The sequence below is a fragment of the Panthera leo genome, chromosome B4 (genome assembly GCF_018350215.1).
Source record: "Panthera leo isolate Ple1 chromosome B4, P.leo_Ple1_pat1.1, whole genome shotgun sequence".
Taxonomy (NCBI): Eukaryota; Metazoa; Chordata; class Mammalia; order Carnivora; family Felidae; genus Panthera; species Panthera leo.
This window is the reverse complement of record NC_056685.1, coordinates 90,064,535-90,079,339: the sequence shown is the minus strand read 5'-3', so window position 1 is coordinate 90,079,339 and position 14,805 is coordinate 90,064,535. Positions and strand designations below refer to the sequence as shown.

At 41.5% G+C, this 14,805-nt stretch overlaps 1 protein-coding gene across 5 annotated transcripts in view; it reads right to left on the bottom strand.

Moving 5' to 3' along the window:
• The window catches only part of MSRB3 (methionine sulfoxide reductase B3), a 170,477-nt gene extending 156,948 nt beyond the window's left edge, over positions 1–13,529 (bottom strand). For 2 of the 5 annotated variants that reach the window (XR_006204937.1, XM_042947080.1), the window contains exon 1: positions 13,203–13,529. Coding sequence is in view for 1 of the 5 variants with exons in the window: in XM_042947080.1 (XP_042803014.1) it covers positions 13,203–13,448 (246 nt within the window). In the remaining 4 variants the exon portion in view is untranslated. Of the gene's footprint in view, positions 1–6,294; positions 6,377–12,480; positions 12,602–13,202 lie in introns of those variants that run through there. The other 3 variants (XM_042947079.1, XM_042947081.1, XM_042947082.1) reach the window with 3 other exon arrangements.
• Between the last annotated feature and the right edge of the window lie 1,276 nt (positions 13,530–14,805).

Below are 14,805 nucleotides of genomic sequence, written 5' to 3'. Positions count from 1 at the left end.
GGGTTCTGAGGTAATGCGCATGCCTAGCATACCACAGATTTGGGAAGCACTGCCATGGCTGACTTCTGAAAAAGACAGGCAAATGTAGGGAACGAGGGGCACTGCCCTGGAAATTCTGGGCGCTTCAATAAGGAAAAGACACCGAACCCTAAGGCACCACTTCTTGCTCCAGTCACCTCCAGTTCTGATGCTCCTTCCCCTCTCTCTACACTGTGGCCACTGGAGTCAGAAAATTAAACTACAGTAAACCTAAACTGTTCTCTTCTTCTCTTTATCACCCTGAAAGATTAGGAAAAGCACACATCAAACTCAGCTACAAGGCTTCTCACTTCCCAAACTGGACAAGCCCACACTGCATTCACCCTTTACTCTATTTAACAAACAGATGCTGGGGACAAAGTGAGAAACAATATGCCATGGTCCCCGCCTCTGTGAAGCTAACATATTGTGAGAAAGATACTATTAGCAAGTGCAGTAAGGATCACAGAGAAACAAAGGGGGTATAAATACCCTTTATCACAGAGGGAAGCAGTCTAGTTGTCGGGGGAGGGAGGGGGGGGCAGGGGATAGGGAGGGCATAAGAAAGCCTTCCTGAAGGTAGTAACATTTAAACTAAGAATAAAAGATAAAGCTGTTGCCCATATTAAGAATGAAGAAACAAGTGTCCCAGACAAAGAAAATGATGAGCAGTGGCAGATAAGAATGAGTGTAGTCTGTTGGCGGTTATGAAAGAAGAGCATGTCTGGATGCTGTAGGTGAGAAGTACAGGGGGGAGATGATAAGGCTCACAAAGTAGGCAGAAACAAATCCTGGAAGCCATTATAGGAATATGGAACTTCAGGGGCGCCTGGGTGGTTCAGTCGGTTAAGCATCTGACTCTTGATTTCAGCTCACATCATGATCTCATGGTGTGTCAGATCAAGACGCATGTCTTGATAAGCACAGAGCCTACCTGGGATTCTCTTTCTCCCTCTCTCTGCGGGTCTCTCTCTCTCTCTCTCTCATTCATTTTTTTAAACATATTAAAGGGGCTTAAGACACAGCCAGCCAAGCAGAGATAATACAGAAGCAAGTGATATACAGGACTGTGGCTTGGGAAATAGATCTGATTTATGGCTAGATTTAGGGGGAGTTAACTTTATACAAATGGAACTAAAGCAATGGAACAAATTAGATTGCCTCAGAAAAGGTGTAAAATGAGAAGAGAAAATGTCAGAGCCCTGAGGAACTTCAACATTTATAGGTGAGCTGGAGGAGAAAGAGTTAGCAAAGAAGACCAAGAACAAGCACGGGCCAAAGAAGGAAGGGGTCAAGGAAAGTGTTGTTCCAGAAAAACAATGATAATGATGGTTAGGACAATGATAAGGATGTTGCTAGCTAACATTTACTGTGAATGAACTCTGTGGAAAGCACTGCACTAAGTAATCAACATTTATTATCTAATTCAACGATTATAACCATCTATGTGGTAGGAACAATACTATCACCATTCTACAAGTGAGGAAAACTAAGGCACACATACTTTAATTAATTTGCCTAGGATCACATATGTAACAATAACAGTGCTACAAATCAGTAGAAAAGACTATTTCTAGAAGTAAACAATGTATCAAACGCCCTGAAGTCAGGAAGATAGGTACCCAAATTGAGTCCACTAAGTTTAGTGATATGGACATGATTAATGGCTCCAATCAAAGAAATCTCAGTGGAATAGCATGGAAGGTTCCTCTCATTTTCTTAGATCCTATAGCCAATCCATCGGCAATCCATGAGTTTTGCCACCAGCACCATTATCAAGTACAGTAGACTTTAATGGTTTACCTGTTTCCATTTGATCCCTACAATCCATTCTCCACACAGCTGCCAGACTGATTATTTTAAAATGCAAATCAGATCTTGTCACTGCCTGCTTAAAACTCACTAATGGCTTCCATCACACAGAATAATATCTAAGCTCCTCATTATGGTCCAAAAGCCCCATATGATCTCACCATCCTCTTTGCCCTCACCTATAACCATCTTCCCTCCTGCTCCTACCACAGAATGGTCTTCTCACTCCTTCTACAACAGGCTATGCTGGTTCCAAACTGAGAATGAAAGTAACTAGTCTCTCTAGCTCATGCTACGTCCCCAGAGATTAGAGAAGTTAGTTCCTGACACATAACACAGATTTAATACATATTTTTGGATGGATAGGAGATAGACAGCAAGGACACAGACAACTTGTAAAACAACTTGGTCACAGAGGATGATGGCAAGTGGAGTAGGCTTTTTGTTTGGTTATATGAGAGAAATATGAGCATGTTTAAATAAAGGATATTAGGAGATTATCCAAGACCCTGGGAAAACCTGAAGACCTCATCAACTCACAATGTAAGAGAAAAAAAATCAGTTAGGAAATTAATCAATTTAGGAAAAAATTAAAGTTATACAAGAAAGTTACAGTACAAAGGGATTTCACTCTCTATGCTGAAGTTTTTTGTTCTGCAATTTGAGGGGTTGAGGAAAATCAGTAATTTCCAACCACTACCAAGGACTTCTCTTTACTTAATTATTTTCCTTCATGATCGCCCATGGTTACTTCACACTGAAAGGAGGTTCTGAATAGCAGTTACATATGTCTGATTAATGAAATAATTACACTTAACAAATGCAACTTAGTTGGCAAGTCCAAGGCTCAGGAAGATTAACTGATTCATTTAAGGTCACAGAAATATTTTTTAAAAGAGGATGCCGTTGTCTAAAAATGAAGAAAATGGTCCAAATTAGTGCAGGAAATCAATGGAACCAATTCCAAGCCACATACTAAAGGAAATGACTGAAAGATTTTAGAAGAATAATGAAGAAGGTATATTTTTTAATTAGGGGAAAAAGCAATAATAAATCCCAGAGAATTCTTTAAAACTTACATTAAAAAGTCATGGTCAAACCATGAAGGAAATTAAACTATAGCATGACATTAAAAACTGGTGTTGTGCAGGAGAACCAGCTTGAAGCTCACACTAGGGTCATTCTTTTTTGAAAGTCACAAAAATGCTTTAATACCTTAAAAAGTTAAATGGGAAAAAATATAACTAAAAAAAAAAAAAAGACTACATAGGAGTCACAATAGTATAATGAGTAGGAACATAAACTCTGCAGCCAGACTGCCACGATTCAAATCATAGTCATGCAAATTATTGAGTTCCTCGCACCAACGGGCCTCATCTCAAATATGAGCTCTCATGGTAACATGCTACCTCCTTGATAAAGGTGCCATGGACAGTAAATAAGTTAATATATGTAAAGGGTAAACACTTAGACCAGTGTCTGGCACAAATAGTAAATACACTAGTAACATCTATATGTGAGTATTTGCCATTATCATTATCACTATCATTATTATCATTATTGGGATATATGGATGGTGAAGCATAGAAGCAGTGGGAGAAAATACAACTATTTGACTTCACAGGAAAATAGAAGCACCCTACCAGATAAGTGTGAAAGGAGCAGAAATAAATAAAAAGTAGAAAAACATATGGATAACAAAAGAAATGGTCATCTTTAAAAATGAGTTACAGACACCAATATGGATAACACGAATATAATGTGATGGGGGGAAAAAGCAAGTCACAGAAGTTACACAGCAGATGACACCATTGACAGACCTCCAAACATGCAAAAGTAAATAATAAAATATGTAGATTTAGATACATCTATGGTTTAACTATAAAAAAAAGAAGCAAGAGTGTATTAGTTATTTGTATGAAGTGATCATCATGGAATGCAGGACTGTGGGTACTCTGAGCAGAGAGGGAAGCTGTGAATGAAGGTCACACAGGCAGCTTTTACCATTCCACTGAGTGGGGACACCTAGATTTTTAAAAATTACTCTGCATGTCTTATATAGAGATGTGATATATTCTTTGTGCATGTGAAATATTTTATAATAAAAAAGGGCAAATGTTTACTAATACGTTTTAAAGGCAAGAGAAGTTTGTTGTTTTTTTTGTTTTTTTTGGTTTTTTTTTTGTTTTACCTAACTAGTAAAGTTGTTTTTCTTCCTTAAAGCTCAATGGAGATTTTCTTCTTTAATGATAAGAGCAAATTAACTAGTTTAAGAATTAAATATATTTCAGGGCGCCTAGGTGGCTCAGTCACTTGAGCGTCTGACTTTGGGCTCAGGTCATGATCTCACGGTTCCTGAGTTTGAACCCCGGGTCGGACTCTGTGCTGATGGCTGGGAGCCTGAAGTCTGCTTTGGATTCTCTGTCTCCCTCTCTCTCTCCTCCCCTCCCCCACTCATGCTCTGTCTCTCTCTCTCTCTCTCTCTTTCAAATGAATAAATGTTAATTTTTTTTTCATTAAAAAAAAAGAATTAAATATGTTTCTAGAATGGTCAAAAGCAAATTCTACTAGCAGTGTACCCTAATTAAAAGAAGACTGTTCTTATCTGAGATATATCATCAAGCCTAAATAAGCAATTCTTAGCTATACATTTAGGACAACCAATATAATTCCTAGTGCTTACTGCCATTACTTCAAATGGGATAGCTAATATGATGCTTCTAATTCACTGTAACCTATCCTCTAAATAAATACTAAATCTTTAAAAGGGGTATATAACTTTGCTTATGGATCAAATTACTGAGCACATTAGGCTACAAAGTTCAAACAGAAGATCTTAGTCACAGAATAATATTTATACTTAGTTCCACAAAACAGACAACTTGAACCAAACATAACAAGACATAATTACGTATAATTAATTATGTCATTTCCATTAAAAATTATGAAAGATACTTGCAGACTTTTAGACAACCCATACACTCACTACAGAATCCATACATTACAGAATCTTATATATTAGGTATTACTCAGTCCAACCAATTCATTTTGCAGATGTGAAGACTGAGGCACAGAGAGCTTATGCCTTAGACAAGAAAAGGACTAGGAAAACCCAGTCTTCCAATTTGTTATCCAATGTTCTTTTTATCACAGTACACTGATTCCTTTGCAACATGAACATATGCACAAGGATGCAAATATATTAATGAGTCTGCAGTTTTTCAACTGGCTCTGCAAGTTGATAAACATCCCCACCTCAACTATGCTCATCCTGGCTCTCTACAGTGACCTAACTAGAGGGCATATAGATAGGAAAGATGGTAGTGTCTGCACTTTTTCCTTCTCAGTTACTGTGAGGCCAGGGCTCCCAGGGACCTGCGGTCCCTCAATTGCTGTCCTATCTAATCTTCTGGACTGTGTACAGGGAGATATGGCTCTGCCTTTCTTTCCTTATACACACTAATCTAAAATAAAATATCCACCTGTAATAGTCACTGTAGATCTCTCCCAACCCCAACCACGCCCAGATTCTCTATCAATCAAACTCGATATAAATTAAGAGAAATTAAATGAATAAACAGCAAATAAATAAATAAATAAAAGTCACGGCTCTCTGATTTACACAAAAGCTGTCCTGATATTTTTTAAAGACTCTAACATGCAGCATAGGCTTATCTTCAGTGTTGTCTTAAATTTAACGTAGGTACTGAGGGAGTGGTTGGTTTTGTTTGCAGGTTTTTTCCACTTTAAACAAAATAAACTGACCTAAAAAAACATAAAGATTCATCATGTAATTTACTGTAATAGAACACAGTTATGCCATAACAGAGACTGCTATAGGGATGTATTTGTATGCAAATCACCTATTAAATTTCATCCTAAAAACAGGAGGACAGCCCTAAGAATGATGCTCATATACTGAAAATATAATTATAAAATGTATTCATATACTAATCCCTGAGACTGCTTCACAGTCCAGTCTTAGCATAAAGTACATTGTCTGGCATAAAATAGTCAACTGCTGTTGCAGGAGCATGTTGAGAAGGGTTCTTGTCATTCCAAAATTTCAACCATGGTCAGATTCTCCACCCCATTCTAAAGTGAGGTGACAATGAGTCACTGAAAGCTGAGTCCAGAACCTCTCTGAGAGTTCCACAAAGCAAGAAATCAAGCTGTCCATAGACTCTCTATACCATAATTCCTACAAGTGTGTACTTTCCAAACATGAGAATGCTTTTTTTTTATATTAAAAAAAACTCATTTAAAACCTCAATAGTGGCTTTTTGCTAATAGGCATTTTCTCAGTCAAAAGCCATAAAAACACAAATACTACCATATGAGATGGTTCCTTTTTTTAAATTAAAGTAGAAATTATTCTTCATACTCTAGACTGAACATAAATATGTCATTTTGGACAAATGTAATGAACAGTGTACTATTTTTAGAAACAGAATCAGGTTATACCGTTGGTCAGGAAGCCAGGCCCTGAGAACACATGTCCTATACCAGCATTATTACTCTATTTCACTTGCAGTCATCTTCATATCTTACAAAACTCTACAGTTTGTGCAACTGAAGTCCTCTCAATGAAGTAAATCCCCTCTGCTTTCCTTCAGAAAGTCAGATACCAAGAAATTGTCTCGTGGTTTCCAAGTCAGCACTCAGCTGGGTAACCCATTCTTACAAATGCCAGGCAACAATGCCACACCAGGCTACCATGGCGAAATGTCAGAGATCGGGGTATGGTGGCCCAGGTGGCCAACTCAAGTGTTCAAGAATCGTGCAGGTGACATTTGAAAAGGTAAGAAAAACATGGCATTCTGTAAGAAAGAGGTAGGAATGTGATTTATTATACTTTTTTATTTTATTATAGTTTAGGAAATTGTCAACAATTATTTTATGGATAAGAACTTGACCATGGCAATAAAAAGTGCCCACAGAGAACAACAACCCAAAAAAAGCCAAAGAGTACTTCATCTGGTGGCAATCACATTGGCGTCACGTTCTTGGGGAAGGTAAAGGGAGGAATGAGGAGGAGACAGTGTAAAATGTGTGTTCAAGGCCAAATGAACCACTTGTGGGAAGCTCAGAGTACAGACAAATCAAGGCTTGGTGATGAGGAAGACATTTAAGGAGTTAGTTCCTTATCTTACCATAAGCCACTGGAGAGGTTAAAAAGGGAAGAAGGAGCAACAATTTTGCAGTTTGGGAAGGTCTTTCTGGGTGCAATATCCTTTGTTCAAGGCTTCCCATGTACTATTTGTGGAGTGCGTAAATGTGATGTCCCCTAAAAAAGGAAAGTTCATGGACAAAATGCCACATACTAACTGGGCATCTTTCAAAGCCAGATGAAACTGCATCTTCTTGATGATGCTTTTCCTGTCCCCTCCCTCTTATTCCAGTCAACAAAAATGTTTTGTTTTCTTCTCCCCTTTATTTTTAATCTTCCTTACTCAGATTTTTTTTAAACTGTACTGCTTCATTCTTTTTTTTTTTTTTTAAGTTTGTTTATTTTAGAGAGAAAGTGAGAAGCAGCAGGGGAGGGGCAGAGACAGAGGGAGAAAGAGAGAATCCCAAACAGGCTCCCCACCACCAGCGCAGAGTGGGATGTGGGGTCAAACACATGAACCATGAAATCCATGACCTGAGCCAAAACCAAGAGTCAGATGCTTAACAGAACTGAGCCACCCAGGTGTCGCATACGTTTGACCTCCAGACCTGAACCTTCCATTTCTGATTCAGCTACTTGTCTCCACATTAATATTCTACCAGCACCTCAAATGCAATAGATCTAAAATAAAACTCATTTTTTATCCTCACCCACAAACCTCCTGAGTTCACATTCTTGCAATCACCCAGGCCTAACGTCTTTCCATCATCTTTTATTCATCCCTCTCTTTCACCATCTCCAATTAATTGTTTATTTCTGTCCAATCTATATCAGCAACACTCCTCCAATCCCACAGTCACTAACCTAGCTCTTCAGTCTCTAAGAAAAACTCAGGGCACCTGGATGGCTCAGTCAGTTGAGCATCCGACTTCAGCTCAGATCATGATTTCACAATTTGTCAGTTCGAGCCCCACATAGGGATCACTGCTGTCAGCACAGAGCCTGCTTCAGATCCTATATCTCCCTCTCTCTCTGCCCCTCCCCTGCTTGTGCGCTCTCAAAAGTAAACATTAAAAAAAAATATATCTTATAACCCTTCTTTATTAGTCCAATGGTTTCTTTCCTGACTGAGTTCACCCTTTGGATTATTAGATAATATATCTTATACTCCAACTTTGATTATAATATTTTGAGGACACAAAAGACTTCTATCTCATAGCTTACTAACCCAGTCCAAATTTTCTGGCCTAGGATTAAAAGCCCTCCATGTAGGGGCGCCTGGGTGGCTCAGTCAGTTAAGTGTCCGACTTCGGCTCAGGTCATGATCTCACAGTTTGTGAGTTCGAGCTCCGCGTCAGGCTCTGCATCAGGCTCTGTGCTGACAGCTCAGAGCCTGGAGCCTGCTTTGGATTCTGTGTCTTGCTCTCTCTTTGCCCCTCCCCTGCTCACGCTCTGTCTCTCTGTCTCAAAAAATAAATAAAACATTTTTTAAAAAATTTTTTAATAAAAATAAAATAAAATTTTAAAAAAGTCCTCCACATTCCAGGCCACACCTAATCTTCAATCTTTTATCTTCACACTATTTCCCTTCAAATAGTCTCCAATGATTTTCTACACCCACCCTCTCTATCTGACCTGGTAAATACTGGGTGCTCAACACAAGTTGATTCCTTCCACATCAGTTTGCTATATTCTCTTTCCCCATCTATCTCGGTTTGCAGGAAAACACTCTATCATTCTATATATGTGATTATCACATAGGAAATTACAATGTTCATGGAAAAGCCTACAATATCTAAGAAACAGCAAGGACTGAGAAAGAAGAGCAGTGGCTGAACTCCAATATCTGAAGAAGAAGGCAGTGACAAGCAGGATGCCATACAAGCTTCAGAACATTTGAAAAAGCTGGGATCATTATACCTGGGATGATGGATGCTAACAGCCCATCCGAATTCTTCTACATGATCCATTTGTCTAATAGAACTTACAGTCTAGTGAAGAAGATGAATACATATGGATTTGATAATGCAAGATGGTAAAATCATGCTCCAATCAGGGTACAAAATGTCTTGAAAACACACGGAAATGACAATTCTAAGAGGTGAAGAAAGTTTCACAAAAGACCATGAGATGGAGCCTTAAGGACAGGTTCCAAGAGAAAAATATTCCAGACAGCAGAAGCAGTCTAAAGGAAAGTAGAGATGGAAAATGCTAGACATGTGAGAAACAGGAAAATACAGAACTCCCTCAGCTATTACTATTTTGAAAGTCTCTAATTATTACTTAAATAGTTTCAATGAATTCACCCTGAAGAGCTATTTGAGCTGAGCATTCTAATGCAGTGAATTCCTAAAAATATGCAGACGATTGTAGGATGGATCAGTTGTCATTAAAAAGGATTTTCAAGTCAGGTGGATCCTGAGCTGCGTTGTAACTCCTGAATGTAGTGCTAGCCCCCCCCTCCCCCCCATATACTCCCCAAAGGCTCCTCTTCAGCATTCCTGCCTCAGTATGAATGAACTGCTCTAACATCCTAGGATCCCAGTGAAGGTGGCTTTTCCACACACAGTGCAATCAAGAGAAAATTATACCTTTTAAGGACTAATAACCCCACAATACAAAATGTAAAAATGCAAAATCAAACCACGTAAATGTCTGCAGTCTCTACTACAAAGAATTCTAGAATTAAAAGAGACCTTAGGGGAAATCTGTGTCAACAATGTGACCCACACTATGTCTATTGCGTTCTTTCTCTCGGGAATTTAGGATCAAGTCTCAACGTATCAGTCTTTCCTTGTGCTTGGAACCAAGGGAACGTAAATACTCAGGGGCTGCTGAACAGTCACATTCAACCATGAACACAGGAAAGCGGAAAAAAAAATGGTCAGCAAAGAAAGAACAGTGAAGCAAAGAAAGGCAAACAGTAGAGAGCAGGAAAGTTCCAGGTTTTCCAGTCCCTGGTCCCTAATAAGGTCTGTCTGCATTTGGCTCCCATCAAATTTCTTTCTTTCGTTTTCTTAAAACTAGTTCATGTTCGTTTCTGTTACTTGCAACAGAAGCTTAAATGAGGCAATAACCAACTCCTCTATAAAGTCAATTGGTTGATTTATTACTGACCTACCTTTTCTATAATTTCTTTTCTCTTTATTTGCATTTCCTTAAAAGCCATAAACATGACTTTGGTATGCTATAGAGAAAATATGTGAACAAGGATCAGGAATCACGCTGAGCATTTTAAAAGAAAATCTCACTGTGCCCAGGAAGGAGAAAATATAGAAATACTCAAAGTAAAGCCTTGAGCAATTTGTACAGCAATCACAGATGCTAACTAACAAGTAGTAAATGAAATAGCTATCTGATTGCCCTCCTATCCAAACTCAATTTAATTCTGAGTAAACCAGATGGGTAGGTCCAAGTATGATCAATAGGGCATTTTGTAGGAATGTAGGGCATTTCATCTGGAATGCCTCCAAAGAACTAGTCACAGGCCTCCAACTACAGAAAAGTTTGGGTGCCCTACAGTGGTATCCCTAACCCAAACACAAATTCCAAAACTGAATACCAGACCATCTTAGGGCCTGGGCTTAGCTGTCCCCAAAGAGCAGTGAGACATTTACGCCATGACATAACCAGCACCTTCTGCTATTAGAGAGGGAAAGAGAAAGTAACAGAAGCTTACTGTCATGGAACTCTGTCAAGGTGTGTGCAACTGTGTGCATATGCCAGATATCAAGATGTTCCAGAGGCAGATTCAGGCTCCCCAAACCTGGATCCATACCAATCATTTCTGACTACAGGTAGACCAGTTTAACATGCATAGCAAGTAAGAGTTGACAATCAGAAGTTTGAATCAATGTAGTCTGGGTAACTGCAGCATTTTATAAACAAAAACAATATTTCAGGATCCTGGAGTGAGAAGGGACACGGAGACTATGTCCAACTTCATCACTTTACAGAGAAGAGAGCTAAACATCTGAACCGAATCCCCAACTATAATAAGTAACACGGCTGAGACAAAATCAAAGAATTGCAACCAGATAATAGAACCAAAAAGCATTATTTCCTAAAGTTCCTCTTTAATGGTTGAAATTTCATTTGTAACTTAAAAGAGATGAACGTATTCGAATAGGGAAAACCTATGAAACTATTGTTGGGATCTTCTTTGCATATTCTTGTTACTTGGGTTTAGCAAAACAGTAAAGATTTCTGACCTAATGGGTTAACACTTTAGCTAAGATATTAGAACAAGCACCTTTAAAAGCCACAAAACCGTGAGTTGATTCAAAATCTAAATTATGTTGTATGTTTGCAACCTTGGCAGACAGGCAGTTTAGGCACTGTGACAAAATTCTCCATGGCAGAGAGCTACTTATTTTAATATAAAAAAATTCCAGACGTTCACATAGGGCCCTAATAAAAGTCACCAGAAATTAGACTTATATGTCAGCAGGGACCAAAATTAAAAGAATGAATGTTTAAATGGTCCAAATATAAATTTGGTGTTCAAAATTGCTGGAAAGGGGCCACAGTACAGTGGATTTGGGTCTTCAAGGGCTGCTTTACCACAAGTATTAGGTAAGTCAACATATCACTGAAGGAAAAAGAAAAAAAAACCATATTCCCTGGCAGTACAATCCACTCTTTATCGTGCAGCACAGTATTTTCTAGAAGACCACTAATAAAAAGTGCTGTTAGAACCTGTTGTATTTCCCAAGAAGTACTATTAAAGGTACTCGTAAAATACAAATTCATAAAAGATCTTTAAAAAAAAAAACAGTACTAATCAACAGTACTGAAAACAGTACTGTTTTCAATCATGCAATTGATATCATTGCTTAAATTAGTATTTATAAACTGCACATTTAATAAAATTAAACATTTAAAAAGCTCCCGTTAACCTGAATTGGCAATGTTATAAGTTACCTGAATCCTGAAGATTTTTGTTATAGACGAGACCAACTTTCAAAATCTATTTTGCCACCAATGTTACAAATGGAAATATGAAGAAAAAGACCAGAGGGTTCTGAACATAATGTATGCTTAATAGAGTCAGCTTTCAACTAATTTATAAGTCCTAATTGTAAGCCATATCTAATGTTGACAGTTTAGTCTACTGGTAGCAAAACCAAAAGCAAACTAAAATTTTCTAATCTCAACTGAGGAACTAAAATTTTTGTTCTATCATTCCAGAAAAAAAAATTAAGAACTGAGAAGCTCTGATGATTAGTAAGTTAGATACTCATCACAAATAGCAACGTTCGTGCAATTTCACATTTACCTAAACCTACATTTGTAATCTCAAATCATTACTTTTTATAAATAACCTTACGTAAAAGAAAAAACCCTCACTAATATTAGAAGAAAACGATCTTCAAAAATTATCGTGTTAAGACCTCAGAATTACCACAATTATAGTCCTAAACTAAGGAATGCAGGAATGGTACCTTCCGTTCACACTTTCGTTCACTTTAAAACAGTCCACTGTAAAACTTACAAACCAGACTCGGATGCTTTTTTCCCCTTAAAAACAAGACTGGTACCTGGCATACTCGGGGTTTTGTTCGGTTTTGGCCTATTAGATACCAGCGGGGCCCGCGGGAGTCTGAGCCTGAGCCTGAGCCCGAGGCGCGGGCGACGCGGCGGGCGGGAGGGGGGGGGAGCGGCAGTGCGCCCCCGGTGTCCCCTCCTCGCCTCCCGCCGCTCCCGGCGCTTCCTCCCGGCGCGTCGGCGCCCCACGCCCCTCCTGGACGCCCGGCGGGAGGCGCGGGCCTGACCGGCGCATTCCCACGCGCCCCGGCCCGTTATCCGAGCGGGCACTTTGGCGGAGCGGTCCTGCGCCGAGCGGGGGCTCCGGGTGGCCCCCTGCGCGGCGCCCCTCCCCTGCCCCCTGCGGGCTGCCCCGCCAAGCCCCTCCCCGGGGGCCCGCGCCGGGCGAGAGCTTCCCTCGGGCTCAGGTTCGCGCCGGGGACGAGATAAGGTGTCAGCGAGGCGGCCAGACGCCTCCCGTAGGCGGGGGCGAAGCCAGCTTGACCTCCTTCCATCCACCCACCCCCCAACCCCACACACACACACACACACACCGCCCGCGCGGGGCGCTCCCCTTCCGCGCCCCTCCTGAGCTCAGGAAAGGGGGCGTCCCCGCAGCAGTCTGAAGGGGGCGCAGCCCGGCGCTGGGAGGGGATCAGGGGTCGGGGTCACACCTCAACTCGGCAGGGCTGGGGTGGGAAGGGGGAGGTGAGGCGGCGAAGGAGCCCGAACTTACCTGACTGCGCGGCTCCCCGCGCCGCAGTCGCGGCCAGCCAGAGGCAGAGGCAGAGCGAGAGGGGGCGCGGGAGGGTCCGCCGTGGGCGCATGGAAGGGCCGGGGAGCCGCCGCCGCCGCCGCCGCCGCCGCCGTCCGAGCCTCGCTCCCTCCCTCCCTCCCTCCCAGGCTCCGGGCGACGGACGGGGCGGCGGGAGGCATGACGGGAAATTCCTGGGCACGGGCAGCCGAGTCCAAATATGAGCATGGGAGACGAGCGAGGGAGGACCGCGGAGCGCGCCCGCCGCGGACGGGGCCCGCTGCCCGGCCTCGGCGGCCGCCAACTCCCTCCTCCTCCGAATCCTCCTCCTTCACCGCCGCCGCGAGGCCGCCGGCCGCCGAGCGCGAGCGGGAGGTGGAATCTGTCTGCCAGGGCGCATCCCTCTCCAGGGTTGAGGCCCAAGAGCAGAGCCGAGCACCCCACCCAGGTCCCACCTGAGACCCCTGAAGGGGCAGAAAAGAGAGAAACCACCACGAGGAGACCGGACAGCGAGCCAGGGACCCGCCGGAGGACGTTTAAGGGGTTTGAGGAGACTGTTGCGTTGCCCCTAATCAGTTGAGAGCTTTGGGTAACGAGGGGATGAAAAGATCTGGCAAATACTTCTCTAAGTGTGGGAGGGTGAGGCTGGCGCGGCACTGTGCATTCAGGTGAGCCATCCAGCACGCAACAAACAGGCGTTGTAATTCTTAAAACCACCCACCCGCATTCCAGGTGAGCGGTCCCTGGACACCAGGTGTGTGTGTTCCGCGGGGTGGGGGTGGGTGGGGGGGTGGAGGTTCTTAGACAAAATTACAAAGCGACTCTTCCCAAACTAGTATTTGAATACTATATATGGACTTTAGGCAAGCTACTGTGACATCAGTTTTCCTAACAGCTAAATGCTGATGTTGAGACCAGTCGGCCTTTCCTCCACCAACCTCTCTCCAGCCCTTACACTGGTTCTGTATTTGCTGTAGCTCCTCTAAAAGGCAGTGTTGAAATTTATTCCAAAGGTGCTACTTCTGATGACCGAAATGTCCGTCCCAGATGTTTAATTACAGGCCCAAGCCAGTAAGTAGTTCCCTGACTTTTCTTTGGCACTGATAACTCCTTCAGTAATCAAGTCCAAATGACCCTTAGCTTTTTAAGACAACATAATTATGTCTTGATTACTATAATTTATTATTTTTTTTATTCACACTAACGGGACAGGCCCTGGAGATGCAGGATGTTATATGATTACTTTTGTGCATTTTAAGATGCTACAGAAATGATTTATTGATGCAAAATTCTTACGGGGTAAATGTCAAACAGATTTAGAGTGGATTATTCTAATATGAACTGAAGGATGGTAATTTGCGCATCACACTGCTTGTTTTAAAATGCTTTGTTTGAAAATCAGAAACTTCGAAACAAATTTAATTCTGGCAAAGAATTAAGGCCCACATGTGAAAAGCCAGTCCATTTACAAGGGGCTCCCCTTAAATTATCTGGTACTGACAAGCACAACCTCCCATGAATTACTCCTGGCAAATGGGTGGATTTCAGCCTTCATGTACTAGCAGTGATAATGGGACTAAGGGCA